The sequence below is a fragment of the Monopterus albus genome, unplaced genomic scaffold, assembly GCF_001952655.1.
Source record: "Monopterus albus unplaced genomic scaffold, M_albus_1.0 scaffold189.1, whole genome shotgun sequence".
Classification (NCBI taxonomy): domain Eukaryota; kingdom Metazoa; phylum Chordata; class Actinopteri; order Synbranchiformes; family Synbranchidae; genus Monopterus; species Monopterus albus.
Window position 1 is genome coordinate 763,048 of NW_018128069.1, and position 19,344 is coordinate 782,391.

Here is a 19,344-nt window from a genome sequence, read left to right on the forward strand (position 1 = left end):
TCTTGCCCTTTGAATGACGATGACAGATACTACCACCTGCTGGTATAGAGAGTTACCTCCACGAATGCAGGTGCAGAATGGTAAATGGGCTGTATTTATATAGTGCATTTTGCACAGTGTGTTGCACTGGCCAAAGTGCTTTACAGGAGATGATACACCATTCCCCCATTCACACACAACATTCACACACCGATGACAACGGCACTAGTAAAGCCACTGGGAGCAATTCGGGGTTCAGTGTCTTGCTCAGGGACACTTAGGCATGCAGAGAGACTTGGAGTCGAACCACCAACTTGCTGGTCAGGAGACGACTGCCCTACCTCGTGAGCCACAGCCACCCCAGAACACATGGTGCTGGTTGACTGTTGGTCTGTATTTTTTGCGATGTGTTCAGGTACCACTTTTTTGGCCCAGATGAAGGCAACGTGAGGTGACTCAACAGTTGGCCTTCATTGCCACTAATTCTTTGATGTCAGCTTGGTGTGTTTCTGCCCCTAGAGCAAAGTGTATCAATTTGATTGGGAGACAAGAGGCATTACAAAGTCAAAAAGAGAACCAACCAAAAACAACACATTTGTTTACATACTACCAAATGAAGGAAGCCTATATAGATATAGCGGCAGCTCCTTGTATGTCATCCTACCCTTGTGTTGAGCTCAAATTTGCCCCAACAGGTTTGCCAACCCGCATTCCTGGATGGGGAAAGACACACAGCAGCAGAATAAGTGTTTTTATTTTACATATAAGCAGAAAGCTCAGCAGGGTGTTATGGATGTTTTTTGTCAATTCAGCTACACAAACCAAAGAGTGTCATAGTTTCTGTCTGTCACTCTGCCATCTCGCCGTGAGATTTGTGCCCCATTTGCTCTGTGAGTGCGCCGGGCAGCACCGCTTGTTAACTCACACATTAGCTCCTGAACCTTGCTGCAGGGGATCATCACAGCAGCAGCAACATGAGCCGAATCAATGTGTTTACAGGCCACACAGACAGCAGCCCAGTGCTGTAAATAGCTCTGCCCTGAGGACACGGTGGAAAAGTCGTATCAGAGAATAATATAGCAGATTTCCACAGTGGAGATGTGCTCAGGAGGCCTGTGCAGGTCTTGTGTTTTCTTAAGAGACAAAAACATGTTAATAAAAATAAACACAACAAGAACAAACACCATCCAAATTCAGGCAAAAAAAAAGAAACCTAGACAGCTTCATTAAGCATACTAAACATCTGTCATCAGGCTAAACTAAGGCTTAGATTATTAGACGTGAAAAAGACACACACAAACTACTTAAACCTCCTCTACCTAATGTCTTTCCAGCCTGGTGGAACTAGAGAGACCCGAAACAAACTGACACAATCAGCCACTCGGTTGCTTGGTTGATTGAAACAAGCAACCTGATCGCTGTGGCTTCAGGAAATTGGTAACAGGCATTTTCCACTATTTTTTAACATTTTTTTAGAACAAACCAGTGAATTAGTTGATAAAATAATTGTCAGATTAATAGATTGCAACAGTTCTCATCAGTTGCAGCATTAACACTGAAACTATTCCAAACTGAAAAATGTGTAAATTAACAGAGAAATTGTTTCTGTGCTAGAGTTTAGTAATAGTCATAAATTCACCAGTGCCTCCTGCCTCCTTTCTATCGATCTGTAAACAAGTTGAGGGAGTAAACACACACACCAGCTCTTTGTCAGCTCCCAACGAGCTTCCTCTCTGTTCCCACAGAGACATAAATCCTCCCAACAGGGCATTTATTAACAGAGGTCAGGAATCTGCCGCCTTAAATGGAAACTACAGTTGGCCAATCAGATCTGTAGGTATTTCCTGCCAAACACACTGAGGCTAATTTTACCTTGTGTCTCTGCCTTTTTTCTGAAAAATGATCTGTGGCGTGGTGTGAATATTGTGCACTGGGTCTTATGTGATAAGAGATATGTGGAACTAGGCCTGAATGCAGAGTGGGCAGAAGCCAACACAACAGGCAGAACTGATCTGAAGACAACTCAGCAAATCAAAGAAGGCAAATTATATTTACCTCCCTAACTTAAATAAACACTAAAAAACAAGAGTAACAAAAACAGTATCCCACCTTCTACATCTACATTCTCAGCACTGCAAAGTAAAAGTTGTACAGATGACAGTAAAAAATAAGAGAAATAAGAGATGAATTGGGCCTTACACAGCTCATCACCCCCTGGGGAGCAAATCACCTGTGGGAGTTGTCAGCCAATCGACTGCCCACCTCTGCAGTCTGGGACGCACCTGCTAATAGGTGCTAATACACACACACACCAAATCACAAGCCATGTGTTCATTTATCATCAGTAAGGAGAGAAGACTTCACACAGAAAACTAATATAAGTCAGACCATCATAGTAACAAGGGAATTGCAAATCCCTGTAAAACCCTCATTGGAGTTAGTGGAGACTTTTATTTTGAAAGTTATGAGAATTCACTTTTGGCTTTATATTACCTATTTTTATTAATGCTTCCTAAATGTTGCAAATATGTTGCTCATACAGTATCTTATTTGGAATAAACAGGAAGTTTAGTGGCACACTGTTGTGCACCCGTTGCACACTAGCATGGCTCTATTCTTAAGCTGTAGAAAGACAAGGCGCTGCATGTTCTGTAGAGAAACTCCCAGGCCAGAAAAACAAGGAACTGCATGTTCTGTAGAGAAACTCCCAGGGATAGAGGTGCCACCTTAGCTACAATGCTAATGTTGCTAACAGCAGATCGCCACGTTTTAGAGACTCAAACGAAATGGACTAGTTGTCTTGTCTCGACATGAGGGCAATCTGTTATTGTGCAGTTTAGGGAATTCAGAAACACAAGTAGACTAAATAGCTCAGTGGTCAAAGGACAGCGTAACTGGGGTTAAAGTTCAACAGACAAGTATAAGACCATTTACTTCATCATCTCCCAGCCCTCAGTGACTCCTTCAGTACTATATGTAGACAGGTGAATGCTGACACTTGACGACTGGTTATACATTTCACCTTTATTCCACTTTCTTCGTGCTGAAACGAGGTGCTCTGATAGAAGTTAATGAATAAAGCAGCAGTGTCAGCATTAAACCTCATGCAGTGTGAGGATACAGCCCTTTTACGCTGAGTCAGTTTTTTGAGTAAGAGCTTTAACCTGAAACTTCTCTGTTTTGTGGTTAATCCTCTACTGAACTCCACTGATCACTGAGCTCTGAGGTTGGAAAATAGACACATGTAAAGTGGACTGGTCACAAAGAGTCCAGCCTTCTCCTGCCCAGTGGCACCCACAGTGAGTCAGCCGGTTGGGAATCAGTCCAAAGAGATGGATGTTCCTTAAAGGAATATATAATATTTGGGGATCTAAGCTGCTTTATTCCCCAGAGGGAAATGAAGTCTCATGTCTGGAGCTGGACTCAGGGTGGACTTAATCAAATCAAATCAAATGTATTTATATAGCACTTTAAAAACAAAATCCAGTTGACCAAAGCACTTTACATGGCAGAATAAAATCACAATAAATAACTAAAACAGAATAAATAGGATCAGTGCAAAAAATAAAACAGCACAATAACACAGAGACACAGATGAGACACATTCAATAAATTAAAATTAAAAGGAATGGCCTACTGTGTATTAAAAGCCAGGGCAAATAAATATGTTTTAAGAAATGATAGTCAGGTCAGTAGCTGAGCTAACATTAAAAGATAGACTATTCCACAATTTAGGAGCTGCAACAGTAAAAGTACGGTAACCTCAGCGTTTATATCTGGGCATAGGAACCTCTAAAAGAAACTGGCCTGAAGATCTGAGGGACCTTGTAGGTTTGTGCCAATGCACTAATTTGATGAGGTAAGATGGTGTCAAACCATTAAGAGCCTTAAAAACAATTTAGCTTTCCTTATATGCTTGACCCAAACACCAATAAATGCAATATTTATCCCCTTATACACTTGTATTTTATAGCATCTGATTTACATATTATTGTATAAAACCTTCTTAACTGTGAGTCTGATTGTTCAGTTGGTTAAACATAGATCCAGATCACCCTCGAACCCTCCTGTCTGACAGTGCTTGTTGGAGCATACTGTAAGCTACCAGTAAGGTCACTTCCATCTCGTGGCAGCTGTTAAACCACACATGATAACACACGTTGCTGAGAAACTAGTTTGAGATGTGCTCCAACCTAAGTCGTATTTTAACAGAGGCAAACATCACATCAGCAGTAACTGTTAAGACAGATGCCACTAAATGCCAGAAGGGAGTTTACCTCACCATTCCTAGTGTGTGTGCCTGGAGGCATGAAGAGGAAGGTTTGTCCTCATGACAGTGGATTTTTTTTAAGTAGTTGTGCACATGATCTCAGTGCGCCTCTGAGTGGAGGAATCAGAGTGTTCTTTTGGATGCTCTGTGTTTGGCTGAGAAGAACAGAGCAGGAGACAGCGATTGAAGGGCCCTCCAGCTGATTGAGGACTTCAGCCTGCAGCTCCCCAAACTTTTTGAGATCAATGACCACCTGACCAATTAGGACAAGAGGGTAAGAGAGGTGCTGTGACTTTTCAGGGCTTGATTGCTTTCCTTGAAAGACACACGACTGCTTGTACAGAAAACTGTGTGAAAATATTCAGCTTGGACCTGAACAGAAGAAGCCAATTAGAGCCTCCAGCGTACTGGTCTTTATCCAAGGACCAGAGTGAGAGCAGTTTGTCTTTCACTGCTGCTGCTCTGCTCCACTGCTCAGACTAATTAACTGAAGCCAAGTCATAGGTTAGTTAGTTTTTACAGCTAACGGATGTTAATTAAGAATGGATAGCTGAACATGTTTGTAAAGGCTCACTGGAGACCTAGAGAGCATTTCCAGCTAGTTATTGCCACTGACTGTCGCAGTAGACTGTGCTTTTATTTCTGGATGTTCAATATTATCAGCACTAAAATGCTGTTAATTCACTCTGGCTGTTTCATGACTTATGGATGCTTTAGCTCTCTGGGTTTGATCCATCTACCGATTTTAAACTGGGCAAACAGTTCTGTGTACAGATGTTTTCTGTCAGATTGCCATCTTTCTCTCTCAGCCTTGTAGTTCTCCCTCTGTTTGTAGTCTGACTTTAGTTTTACTTTGGACATGGCTGACTGGACGTTCTCTTGGAGTCTCAGGCTTCATTGCAGTTAACTTGTCTTAAGACAAACGATGTTGGTTCAAATCAGCTGTGGGAGTGAAATGAACCATGTGCATTTTTCAGAGGGATGAGGGCTTCTGATAAGATCGGGTGTTGTTCTAGACACACAGAACAGCCTGTCACACTGTTATTAATTCAGCCAACAGTGACAATTATGACACTAACAATGTAAAATTTTAATGGGCTCTCGCCTCCACATTCTGGACTGCATTGTTCCCGTGTTTCCTCTGCTGCAGTAAGTTAAGACGACGCTTAATCACACCTTATGTTAATAAATTAATTGGTAATAAAGACCCAACATTCAAAAATTGTCACTGATAGCAAGACAACTTTTTAATGCGACTTCTTTAAGCACAAATATGCCACTTAAATGTTGAATATCCTGTTTAGTAAAGAGCTGGAGTCCTGTTTTTGAGACAGATTATACACCTAATTCCTATCTGTGTAACACCGCACGTCAAGCTGTGTTGCATGTTTTCAGTATTTGCTCTCTCATTATGTCAGTCCTTCTCCTGCTGTAGGCCTGCTTTGCTATTGCACAGAAACCAACACAAATAGACCCAAAGCCGGCAGCTTGGCAGCCTCTTTGGGTTTATCTACTGCTGCTAAGACCCTGGATCAAGTGCTGGGCTCAGTGCAGACAAAATCTCTCCATTGCAGTCCCAGTGCTGCCTGTCTGCTCTCTGTCAGGGCCATATTGGTTCAGATCCAGACACTTTCAGCCCGCCAGGGTACAGCTGATGAAAGGCCAATAATGTGTGTCAGTGCACACTAGAAAGGTGGAGTGTTTTGAGTGCTTGTAACATCAGGTGCTGTGGTCCCTGCAGATGTTTCCACAGCCAGAGCTGCAGTATAAATCTAAATATTCATATTTAATGTAACTGTCTGCTTCTGCCAACTTAAGCAGGATTAATGTGTGTGTGTTGTGTTTTGGGGTTTCACTTGGTTACATCTTGTGCATCCTGTCATATGCTTTAAGCCAATTTCAGTATTAATCGGGCTGTACGACCAATGAATTGACTGCGGCAGAAGGAGGGTGAATTTTCTGTGCTTGTCTGGCCACTGAGAGACATGAATGAAGAAATGTGATGCAACCGAGCACAGTTGTTAGATTCTGTCTGCATTGCTGCGGTGTGTAGTTACATTTCTGGGGAGGTGCACTCCAGGCTACAGCATAGATTCAATAAATAGGCATTAAGACCTCAGGAAAAGATGCAAGTGAGAGAAATGTGAACCCATATGAGAGACTTAAAATCAGCCCCTATTCAGAAACTGTAACCTGTGCTGACCAGGGCAGCTAATGAAGAATAAGGCTCCTCAAGAATCGCTGGTGAGGACTCTATGTGTGAGAGCACTGATGAAGGCCTGAAATCAGCAGGTACAAAGACTGTAAATGATGCAAATGGCCTCTGGATGTTTGTCACCACACATCTATCAAACCATCAGTGTGTGCACTTTGTGTCCTTTCAGCCATGAAGAAGAAAAGAACACCCTGATTACTTGTCATGCTGTCAAAGAGCTGACAAAGTGATGATCAAGCTAAAACAATGGCATTCATATTAAAACATTGTGTTAGTGAAGGTGGAGAAAATTAAACAGTTAAAGTCAGGAAAACTAAAAAGTGGCTGAGTGACACAGCTTCCTGGGAGCAAGCACCTGTGTCAGTGACTCCACAATCTAGAAACATTTCTCAGGATATCTAACTCCATTCACACAAATCTGATTTACTATAATGTTCTCCATGATCACACCAGCTCCTCTGTACATGATGAGGCTTCAGTTTAGACCTGCTGCTCTAAATCCTGTTTGACAGAACATGAGGATTTTGCTGAATAAAAAAAGAAACATTCAAATATTAAACAGTGTAGATGGCAGCAGGTGCCTCTGGGGCCCTTGGGCTTCCTGAAATCCTGGCTGTGGCCCTGAAGCTGTCATTTCCCAGCTCTTTTTGCTCAAAGTGTAAATTGATTTTGGGGGAACCTAGATAGAGCTCAAACATCCACTGATGTCTTGCTGTCTGTCTCGTGCGGCTTAGGACTCTGTGCACAGGAACTGGCGATGTCACTGCCCCATCTGTCGTTGTCATGGCGGTGAAGCCAGCAGCTGATCATCATCAACAAACCCACAAGGTTGTGCTTCAGCCTGCTTTTCTTCTTCCTTGCTGCATTTCCTGTCCATATGGCAGTAGTTAAATATTAATATGCTGGAATCTCTAAGCCAAGAAGCAGCCGGAAGAAGACGGGTGGTTTTGTCCAGGCGCAGAGATGGTCGCTGCACCGAGAACATTGACAGGACTGAGAACTGAAGACATCACCACAGAAGAGCTAAGTGGGTTCATGGTCTCGTGGCTCTGTGACCTACTGACTGGCTATGCAACAATCGGCAGCATCTGTCCGTCACTTATGAACTGTACATGCTACAGTTATTCTTGACCCTTTGTGCCAGTGCAGTTTGTGTTTGGCACAACCTCATGTTTTAGACTGATGTGTATTTGAGATCTAAATCCATGAAACCATGAAATCATTGGATTTGCTTTTGTTGCTTTAAAAGAATAGTGCAACATTTTGGGAAATCGCTTATTTGCTTTCTTTTCAAGAGTGAGAAGAGACAAAGACCACTGTCATGTCTGTGTGAAGTTCAGGACAGGGCTAGCGTAACTTAGCATAAAGACTGTTGGTAGGGGGAAGCAGCTAGCCTGTCTCTGTCCAAGCTCACTGATTAACATGCTGGGTTTCATTCATTAACTCTGTTATACACAGAGATACAGTATTTCCTGATGAGCAGTGCACCCAGGGGTTCTGCCCAGTGTCTCAGGGTAAAACATGGACAGGTGAGCTCAGGTTCTGGTGGCAAACAGCCTCACTGTGATGACTGGACTGAAGAAAGCTGTGTTCAATAAGTGCATGTATCAGTCATCAGCTATAAGGGCTGATGGTACTGGTACCAACGAATCATTCTGTACTTGTCCACTGGGGTAGATCAGTCCTGTGTGATCTGTCTGTGCCTGAGCTGGACTGATGGTGTGAGCACTGAGGTATACGATGAGGCCAGAGCTGGAACTGGCTGCAGAGCTGCTGGGTCATGATCTTTCTCTGCAGGACAGCCCTCTGAGACTCTGGATTGAGTAGAGAAGCAGTTACAACACTCTGCTGTGTCAGAGCTCACGGTGCACCTTTATTTCTTGGCCCCCCGCAGCTTCACTCTCAGCATGGTAGACATTTCTACCGCTTCTGACCAACCTGCCTGACAAATCCACCAAACCTCATCTGCTTCTCTTTGTCTGCAGCCCATCACTGGGCCCTTACAGCACCCTTCCAAACGAGGTCTCTACAGTAACCACATAATTACAACCCCAAATCAGAAAATGTTGGGACGATTTCTAAAATCAAAATTAAAACTGCAAACAGTGATGTGTAAACCATCTGTGTCCAGTATCACACTGAAAACAACACAGCAGCACATTACTTGATGTGATACCTCAGTTTTATTTTTTGTTCAAAATAAACACCCACTTCAATTTTGATGCTGCAACATGGTCCAAAGAAGTTGGGACGGTTGCATTTCAGGGCCAACGTGTCTATAGCTGACAGATATGTCTGAAAACTCAACCTGACCTGGTGGAGATACAGAAAAGCCTAAAAGAAAGAAAGAGATATGGATGCCACACTTTAAATGTGATGGATATCAAGTAGTTTGACATCATCAGTGCAGAGCTATAGTAGCTGAGTGACTAAAAAAATCATTTAACACACATTTATCCATTATAAAATATTAGTGTCAAGACAAAAATGATGCTAAACAGTGTTAGTGCAGTAACAGTTCACAAGGCATTTCAGCTTTATCGTAGTAGGTTATTTGCTAGACGGCTGTAAAAGTCAGTGAAGAACATCTGTCCCACAGAACCCTACACCGTTGAACGCTGATGTCGCTAGTGATTCAGTGTGTGCAGGAATAGTTATGTCTCTGTGCGCATGAGAGTCTGAGAGTCACGCTCAGCAACGTCCAGTTGAGCTGCTTGTGGTGATAAAAATCAGCAAGGCGTTGATCTGCCGGCAGACATAAGTCTCCACTTCTACCAAACAGATGCTGAAGGTTACAGCTTTGGCAGATGCTCACAATATAAAAACTAAGCTGCTGTTGCAAACAAGAAAACAGGAACATCTGCGAATCTGTACCCAGCAAATGTTTGGAGTTGTTGCCTGGTTGGATCTCTGGCACACACTGTGGTGAACACAGCAGGTCAATAAGAAGATTTGCTGTGCTGAAAGCTGTTTCCTCAGCTAGAAAACAACCAAACCTGCCAGAACTTTGTAAACAATGGCAGCGTCCTCCGCCTGAGGGTCCAGCTGATCAGGGAGCAGTACACTGTTGATGGCTGCGCTCTGTTTGGTCGGATGTTTGGGCTGTTAAAAGTTAACCAGCACTGTTCTTAAACAATTACTAAAAGTTTCCACACCAAGGGAAACACAAGGGGAAGCTCCTTAATCAGCTTGTGTGTTTATTATTTTACCTCAAAGCAATAAACTATCCCTGGGATTTGAATTTAATTAGTCAGTGTGTTGCCTCTGCCTTACAGGAACTGCCCTCCAGACACTGTGTAGGTGATCGCTGTGATTTGTCTGTGCACTTGTTTATAGGTAAACTACTGTGGACATCATCTTGTAATGAAAGAAAATGTCGCCCGTTGCGACAGTGCGGTCACTGATGTGTTGGAGCTCTGTGGCTCAGAGGAAGGAGATGCACACAGTACTTGTTAGTGGCAGACATCCATTGTTGGGTTAAGTCTTTTCATGCGATTTGTTGACATTAACAAAAATGTAGAAAATCACCAGCTTTGTCTTTTAAACTTGTTTGGATCAGATAATAAATAAATGGATGAATCATTTCAGTAAGGTGCAGCAAATGTATTTTACTTGATAAAGCTCTCAGAGAGTGAAAACACAACTTTCGGTAGGAGGAGCAGGTCATACTGTTTAGATGTGGGTAGCAATCGGGAAATGCTGTCTCTGCTTTAACTCTGAGTTACAGGCTGGTAATGATGTTGAGGCAGTGGTGACGGAGCCGTTCCAGCTCAGCAGCCATCTAGCTGTCAAGCTTCTCACCCTGATTAGGCTGAGTGCAGGAAGGGGAACAAGGGGGAAAGAAGTCTAATTGAAAGGCTCAGGACTTAATGAAGAATGTGACAGACTTCTCTCACATGAGCATCTAATTACAGAGTCTGCGTGTGAAGCTGACCTGAAGCCGGACCCAGCGTGGTCTTGGAACATTAGGGTTGCGTATTTCACTGACGGCAGCAACCAGACCCAGTTAGCTGGGTCAGGTGTGCATGGATGCTGGTAATAACGACATATAACACTCCTTATTAAGATATTGTTTTCTCTGGGTTAAATATATTAAGACTGCTCATCATAATGAGAAGGAACTTGTTCCAGACTGTTTGCAGTGAGCGGAGAGAAAACTTTGCATCTTAAACAGCAACATGTCAAATCAAGCATGAACCAGAATTAAAATTCCCTCTAACACCATGATCATGTGGTTGTTTCCAAACATTGCCTTCAGTCAGTTGATGTGTGACGAAGTGCCTAAGTCAACTCTGCCTCCTTTTGTCCTTCCTGTCTTTCTTCGGTAATCAGTGTTACTGCCAATAGAGGATTGATTTTGTGTTTGTTGAAGACACAGTGTTCCAGGTGATGATTTGTACTTTGGGAGGCATTTTCTGCTGTGTTTAAGTCTCGCCAAAGGGTTGAAAACTCACCCAGTGGTACCTCTGAGTCAGGCTGGGACATGTTACTGAATTACTCAAATTAAAAATGAAGCATATCAGCATATAATTTAAGCACTTTAAAAGCAAAATAGTTTTAATAGTGCACATTTCAATGAATGAAGCAGAATATGGTGATTCAAGTCAGACAAGGCTAGGAGGTTGTAATGGGAGGGAGTCGATGGAAAAAAATATCAAAATAAAAATTTGATTTTGAATTTTACCTCATGGCTCCAGTGCTGTAATTATCCAGGAAACCTCCCAAGGCATTGCTAATCAAACGGGTTGCACAGTAGCTCCACCTGTTTCTGGCACCTCCACTGCCTCACCTGGGGCACAGCAGCCGGTGAGTCCTCAGGCTGTTGTGGTTGCAGAGTGAGGCAGCTGCTTTTTACAGAGTCAGCAAACAGTCTTTTTTGTATTTATCTTCTACTGAGAATCCTTCCACACGTTGCTTTGTAGATGCTTCGTGGTGGTGACTCTGCACACAGCTGTCCTCCTGCAGTCTGCACGGCTCTGTAGCTGCTGAGTTCATGTTGGAAGTTCTAAGATCCTGCAAGAATAAGTTGTGAAGAAGTGAGTCTTTTGTTTATTTCTCATCTCCACCTGAACTCTGTGTTCTGGGCTGATGGCTAATGGCTGTGATCCAGCTGTGTCAGCAGGGAGCATCATCACCACTTCCTGTTTTATAAGCAGGTCCTTATTGACTGTGTCCATTCTGCAGAAATTCCTGTGGACACAAAGACTTGATGCAGCTCCACAGAGGCGAAGGTCAGCGTTTCACTGACTTAGAGAAAGAATAAACTGGAGTGAGGCTGTGAGTCGGTGTGAGGGCATGTCTACGTGGAAGAGGCTTGTACACAGGACAAATAAACTGTAGCTTTACTGTGTATCTGTCACCATGTTAACCCTTATTTATCTTGTGGAGGTCACTGCTGCATGGGGACAGCCATTCTGCGACATATTCATTAAATTGTACTTTGAGTAGTTGTAAATGTAGATTGCACTAAAGCAATAATATAACAGTTGGATCACTTTACTTCTTCTGTGTGTAGCGGGTGTGTTTTATGCAACTGAAAAAGAGAAGAAAGAAAGGTACTTGAAAACGCAGTTGTTCTAGTCGCTCTGTCCAGTGCAGGGGTTTTGCAAGGCATCTACAGCAGCACTACTTTTAAATAAACTGAACAACCTGAACGTTCATTTTCTCCTTTACATACTCATCACCGGACTTTGCAGTTTCCCTCAGCTCTACAGAGCGTTTCAACAACGTTCAGGTCACAGTTTTAGTTTTCTCCCCCTGCCCCAAATAGTTTTTGGCTGCAGCAGGAAACAACTGATTGTTAAGTAAAGTCAAGCTGTTTCGTTCTTTTACTGATTTTGAAATGGCAGTCCATGCTTTCATCAGCTCTCGACTCGACTGCTGCAGTACGCTGGACTCCAGAGTTGATTGGTTTCTCTTTCTCGTCTCTAACTGGGTCAAAACGCAGCTGCTCGCCTGCTGACAAATACTCATAAGCACAAGCACGTAACCCCTGTTGTGGCTTCTCTACACATTTTAGAATTGATTTTAAGCTATTTCTTATTTGTTTTTAAGGCGCTTAATGGATTGGCCCCTTTTTACCTCAGTGAACTCCTGCAGTGGTACAAGCCAGTTAGATCCCTTAGTCCTCAAATCAGTTTCTTTTAGATGTAGCAGGGACTAAGTACAAGTGCTGGGGTCATAGTGCTTTTGCTGTAATGATCCCAAAACTGTGGAACAGTTCACCTAGTAAGATCTGCATTGGATCTGCCAGTCTTTAAGTTGCTGGTTAAAATGTATTTATTTTTGGCCTTTGGATCATAGTAGAGTTGACATCTCCTCTTTGAATATTTTATTATCTGTTTCTCTTTCTCTTTATTTTAATTTAGACTTTGGTCAGCAAGTTGTTTCTAACATGTTGTATAAATACATTTTGATTTTGAATTAATTTGAGCTGGTTTCAGAGCAGACACTCTGCACAGCCGCTGTCCACGACCTGCTCAGCAGCAAACAGCGGACAACGCCAGTCAGAGACCAGCTGGTGAATGTAGTGCAGCATTTAGCAGCTCCAGAGCCAGAGGTTTCCCTCCGGAGGTGGTGGAGCTGCTAAATGCTGCACTACAGAACTAAAATTTCTTTGTTATTTTCCTCCAGTTTATTTCACCTGTTCCCTCCATGTTGATGAGGTGGAGTCAAAGAGCTTCAGGAACAGTCTGTAGTTTTTGTTTCACATCGTATTTCCACCTCGGTACACACTGCCTGGGGCAAGTCTTCACCTGCACACATCTGCTAACATCTTTCTAGTGAGCTCACCTGTTGGCCAGTATATATGCATAAGACTGAATGGAAGTGCTTGAGGGCGCCTTGGCTGCAGCAGGAGAGGGAGTGTGAGAACCTGCTGACTTATTTTGAACTAATACTTCTCAGCAGGAGACATCTGACATTTCACTGAGCAACTTTAATCATACTGAATGTTTTTTTTTTCTGAGCACTGAACGTATTTGATATTAAAGCAATAGTACATTTGCCTAGAAAATATCACAGCATCTCATTAGAGCTTTAAAGGATGATTTCTCGTCCTTTATATGAGACACCATAACACACAACTAGAAAAGTCTGAAAGGTTAGAAGCAGTGATATTTCTCATGACCTTTACTTCGGCAAGACGAAGCGATGACTGTTTCCTCTACGTGTAGTAGTGGCGTCTGCAGACTTCCACACCTCAGAGCAGTTGTTCACAGTTTATTAAAGCATTTTCTTTAAACTACACTGATTCAGCTTTGGGAGATTGTTTGCCTTCCTGTACATAAGGGGTGTTCTGCTGCCTGGTTTTTGTATGTTTAAAAAGTCAGACAGCCATCACTCTAGGGCTGTGAGGACACCAAGCCATGTTCCAATACCTTCAAAACTTAAGCACAACATTAAGCAGTGAAGAGGAACAAGGTACAAGAAGGAGATAACAGAAGATAATTACCTTCCCTCACACCTGTTTCCTGCATGGCTTTTGTTTCTCCTTCAGCCTGCACATTAAGGACGACAGCTGCTTGATGGCTTCATTCTTTGTAGGTGATATTTAACATCCTTCATATGAAACTCCATAAAACCTCATGATGATCAGATGTTCATATTCCTGTGTTTTCATCTCATGCTTGTTAAAGACTAAGTCCTGTCACGTATGTGGACAGTGCAGTGTTGAGTGAAAGCTGCTCTGCTTTAATCTCAGCACAGCTGTAAGAGTCAGGAAGTGTGCAGGGGTCAGAGGTCAGCGGTGCTCTGCAGTGTGCTCTGGTTTCTCCTGTAGGCCAGTGACACCGCTTTCTTCCTGGTTTGAGGGTTGTTTCTGCTCTCCGACCTTTGATACACAGTCAGCCTGACACAGCAGCAAACTCATGACTCACGCCATCACATGATCTATGGATGGTCAGTTAAATAATAGAGCTACCACCAACCAAGCGAAACTAGGCAGACGTGGATGAGCAGCATCTCATTTCTAGTATAATCAGCCATCAGGTGCTACAAGCTGAAGTGACAGTGGCAGATTTAATCTGCTGCCACTAGTTTAGCTTAGAATCAGAATCAGCTATAATCGGCAAGTATGTTGAGTATAAAGGAATTTGTCTCCGGCACAGAGGCTCTCTGTGTTTTAGGCAACAGACAATAGAACAGTACAATCAAAGGTAGCGGAAGCGTGGGAGAAGGAGGAGAAATAATAGTCATAAACATTATATTCATATATACATATTTTGAGCTATCAGACTGGTGCATGTAGCGGTACTGTTCACACTCGTTGCACTGCGGTGGTTGTTGAGTCCTGTTGCTTCAGTCATGGTTAACTGTCCATGAGAGTGACAGCCTGGGGGAAGAAACTGTCCTTGTGCCTGGTTGTCTTCACGTACAGTGACCTGGAACGCTGTCCAGAGGGGAGGAGCTCAAACAGTTTGTGTTCGGGGTGTGGGGTCTGCAGAAATCTTCAACGCCCTCCTTTTGACCCGTGAGGTGTACAGGTCCTCCATGGAGGGCAGGCTGGCACCGATGGTTGTTTCTGCAGTCCTGACTGTCCACTGGAGTCTGTTCCTGTCCTGTTTGGTTACTCAGACAAACCAGACCCAAACAGGACAAGTTGTTTGGAAACTCCACTCTCTGACAGATATTTAGGTGTTTAGAAACCAGAATCCTGCATTTTATAGCCACATACTGTGCAGATGTTTCAGGCACTAAAAGTAAAATCACACCATGACTTTATTTACAGTATTTGTTAACTTCATCCAAAGTGCAGTAGACAGAAACAAATCTAAACCAGATCAGTATTTGCTGTCATCCCCCTTTAAATCCCGGGTTTCCTCAGTGCACCTGCTCACAGTGTCTCCAGGTTCTGGGCAGGAAGCTACTTGCAGTGTCTTGGAGCAGCTGCCCCAGTTCTCCTGCGGACTCAGGCTGGTTCTGCATGTGGTCCCACACTGACTCCATGATGCTGAGATGGTTGTTGCTGGCTGGCTGTTTTGCATCTGTGTGATTATTTGACTTTCCACCAAGTAAACATCACTTCACACAGGCTCCCTAAGCGCCTGGGCCCCTGCAGACCCGTTCAGTGATCTGCCGATGCCTGTAAGAGAAAGTGACACTGCATTTCTGAAGTAATTAATTCGGTATCATGTATTCAGATCAGATTCCAGCTTACATGCTGAGCCACCTGCGAACCGAGCCTCTGACCTCCTGAACTTTGTGGTGGACAGCAGCCAGGCACATGAGTGTGTTCTTGTACTTGCTGTATAGTGAGGACCAAAAAAAAATTTTTTTTGCAACAGAGTGAGGACACTTCTGGAAAGTGAGGCTGCTCCTCACTTACCGAAACACCTTTCTGAGGGTTAAGACCTGGCTTTAGGGTTCAGGTTAGAATTTGGTTTAGGTTATCCCTTTAGTTCTGATGGTTAAGGTTAGGGGCTAGGGAATGCATTATGTCACTGAGTGTCCTTACAAAGATAGAAGTAGATATGTGTGTGTGGGTGTGGACCTGTGCACGATAAATATGAATTAATGCATAAGAGGAGATGACATTTCCCTGAATGACGAAAGTATGGGATTGTTTGGTACAGAGCTGAGAGGCGAGGTCAGAAAGCGCAGAGCGAGTATTGTTTTGGCACGCGCTTACAGAGCAGCTTTTAAAATGTAGTGATTCAGTTTCAGCAGATTGTAAACTCCTCGGGGAGGGACTTTTCTTTTTTAGCTCACTATCAGTCGGAAGAGAACTTTTAGCCTGCCTGGTTTCCGTGGTTTCACCAGCCCCTTCCTGTTCAGAGGTTATTAAAGCCTGGAACAACTGAGGCGGTGGGACAGGAGCCCCCGGCTGGAGGAATGTCATCGTGCCCCTGGAGACTTCTAGAGGCCCCAGGATCAAGACTCAGAGGAAGCCAAGAAACTCTGGATGCTCAGCATCTGAGAAACAGGGAGCAAATACTGCGACCTGACACTAACTGAGGTTAGACCGGTGTGGGGCTGTTAGGCTTGATAACAGTTACTAAGAATATTAACTTCTGATAACTGACACATTGTGGAAAGATATTATGTCTTTGTTTAAATTTTAAAGAAAGAATCACAAATTAAAAACATAATTCATAATAAATGAGAAGCCAGAAACAACCAAGGTCCTGTCAGAGGCTCATGATCGATAAATATTTAGCTGTAACGCACATTCTGATTTAAACACCATTTGTTTAAGGATAAATAAGTTGTTAATTGTTAGAAAGACAATGTTCTACTAGTATGCTCCTTTGGCCATGCAGCCAGGCAAACTGACACTGGATCCAATCGTTTTTGATCTAAACATCTCAGTAAGTTGTCAGCACATGGACACAGTGGTGGCATTTTAATACACTAAACTGATTTTTTACTCAAGGACAAACAGAAAGAAATGCACTACTTTAAGGAATTTAAAACATTTTTAGGACAAAATGTACAAAACGAAGAACTAGATTTACCAAATTATTCCTTGAGCTTGAAAAGAGCAGTGATTGAAATCACATTGAGCAATGTCATCCACTAAAGAACCCCTAGTGCTTGTCTTTGCCTGATTTTTTTTTTTTTGTGTGCTTTTATTTAAGAATGAAGTAGAAATGTGACACTGGAGTAAAGCAGGAATCACAGGATGCCCCCAAGTCTGCGCTCGTTTGGTTAAATCTGCATCACTGTCATGAGGCAACATCAGTCATTGCCACAAGAGTGAAACAACAAATAGAGCTTTACTAAAGGTTTAGTCAATGTAAAAACTCACAGTTGTTTATTCAGCTCAGCAAAATGTAAAAATAGTGTGAGAAGACTCTGGACTAACCCAAGCCGATAACTCCCATCAGTGACTTACTGATTTTTCTAAGTCTTGGTACAGAACATCAGCTGCCGAGGACTCCTTCGCTCAGAAGCTTGATGGATTTTCTCAGTTTAACAACAGAACTGAACAGGTGATGCTCAGAGTCACCAGAAGAACTCAACACACACTCATCTGTGATAAGCCCCACAGATGCTCCTCCTGACAGGTGACTCGTGTGATCAGGGAGATCAGGAGGTGGCAGCTAATCTCACCTCCAGCCGTCTGAGTCACTCTGGGCGGCCTTTGCTGCTGTGCACACGCAGCGCCGTTGTATTCATTGTTTTCTCTTCTCACATCCATCCACAAACACAGCGAGGCCTCGTTTCATAGCAGCAGAAGCACATACATTTGCTCCCAACTGGCTCTGCGTGACCATAGAGCTGAGGTTGTGACAGGCGCTGTGTGTGCTGCTGTTCTGGGCCCGGGTCTGACTCAGGAGTCTGGCAGCTTGCTCATGTCTTTGTCTTGCTAATGACTCTCGCTGCCTGGTGCCGACCTGTCTACTTTAAAAGGCTTCAACACAGGAAACGTCTTTACAGAAAATGTCTGAGAAGGCCCATTTGTTCATAACTGTGCAAATGTTGTGGTCTTTTATAACTTCCTTTGGTCAGAATCACGTTAGGAGAGTGATTCCAGCAGATTAGATTTGCAGTGGAACAGTGGCTGTGGATTAAAGAGGTGATGCTCAGCTTCAATCAGCGACAGCTGTTTGATACCCAGGCACCACATCTTGTTTCAATGTTGTGAAGTGCACTGTTGGATGCTATATAAAATGTTGGGTCAGATAACGACTAAGTTCATGATTTCTGAAGCTCAGTCACACTGCGTGGAGCTGATCTCTGAAGCTGGGCAGATGCTGTACAGCTTCTCGATTTTGGCAGCAAATCAGACTAATTTGGCCAGATCACTTGTCCTGTGACGTGCAGTTAGAGCAGTTTCCTGGCGCCCGATTAATCACCTGAACAATCAATGATCTGGCTCCAAGGTGATCGTTTCGAAATTTGATCAGATGTCTGCAGTAAGAGCAGTTCCACTGTGGGATTTATCAACACGACTGCTGCCATCAGCCGCAGTGAACTGGTTGTAACATTATTTAAGTAGTATTGTACATGTTGTAGTGCGGCGTCCAAGCTGCTGCGATGTGAACAGAGGTTCAGTGGAGGACAGACGTACAGTGCCTGCATCCAATTTATTCTGATTAAAACATTTAGCATGACCTAACACATCATACCAGATAAAAAAAAAATCACACAGTGTCTGCACAACTTACAATAAAAAGTTTGGTGTAAATGTTTCCAAGACACACACATCAGTTTTCCACCTCCTGTCACACTAAACAGTGTGTGGAAATATCCACTCACTGTCTGATTTAACATGCTGGGTCTGTTTTTGTCATAACAGCAGCTATAGTTAGACCGAGGCTCCATGTGCACATGACTTGTGTCCAGATACAAATACAGTGATTTCTAAATTTATCCAAACGATTCCACAAACTTGTATCCACACAGCAACAGCATCTGAAGCTCTGACTGGCTGTTCACTCCAGGGACCTCTGACCTTTGAACTTTGATGTTGTCTGGTCACCTGATGTTTTCAGCCAGGGGTTGGCAAATGTCTCTCGTTGTCACACCAAATGATAAAGTATTGTCATGAGCTTGAACATCGCCACTAACAGGTGATGTGCTCAAGTAGCTTCTTGAAACTGAACGCTGCTTCCTGTCTCTCCTTGTCACAGTGATGTTTGTCTGCTGCTCCCCGGACGTCTTCAGGAAGCTGATGGTTCAGTTCCGGCAAGCAGATCTTCCTCACGAGCAGTACGTCTTCTTCTACATTGATGTGTTTGGAGACAGCCTGAACTCCAAGCACCGGCAGCCATGGGCACGCGGAGACGAGGATGATGCCATCGCCAAGGAGGCCTTCCAGGTATGGACACAGAATAATTCTGTGACAAATCTGGTTTTTTATCTTCAGCTTCACATCATGTCAGGTTTATTCACATACCCTATATCACACACTCAGTGGGTATACAGGGTTGTACTG

General features: G+C 43.4%; 1 protein-coding gene across 3 annotated transcripts in view; it reads left to right on the top strand.

Moving 5' to 3' along the window:
• The window catches only part of LOC109970109 (atrial natriuretic peptide receptor 1-like), a 61,529-nt gene that overhangs the window by 5,492 nt on the left and 36,693 nt on the right, over positions 1-19,344 (top strand). For all 3 annotated transcript variants that reach the window (XM_020617454.1, XM_020617455.1, XM_020617456.1), the window contains one exon: positions 19,040-19,227. In XM_020617454.1, coding sequence (XP_020473110.1) covers positions 19,040-19,227 — 188 coding nt within the window. The remainder of the gene's footprint in view (positions 1-19,039; positions 19,228-19,344) is intronic.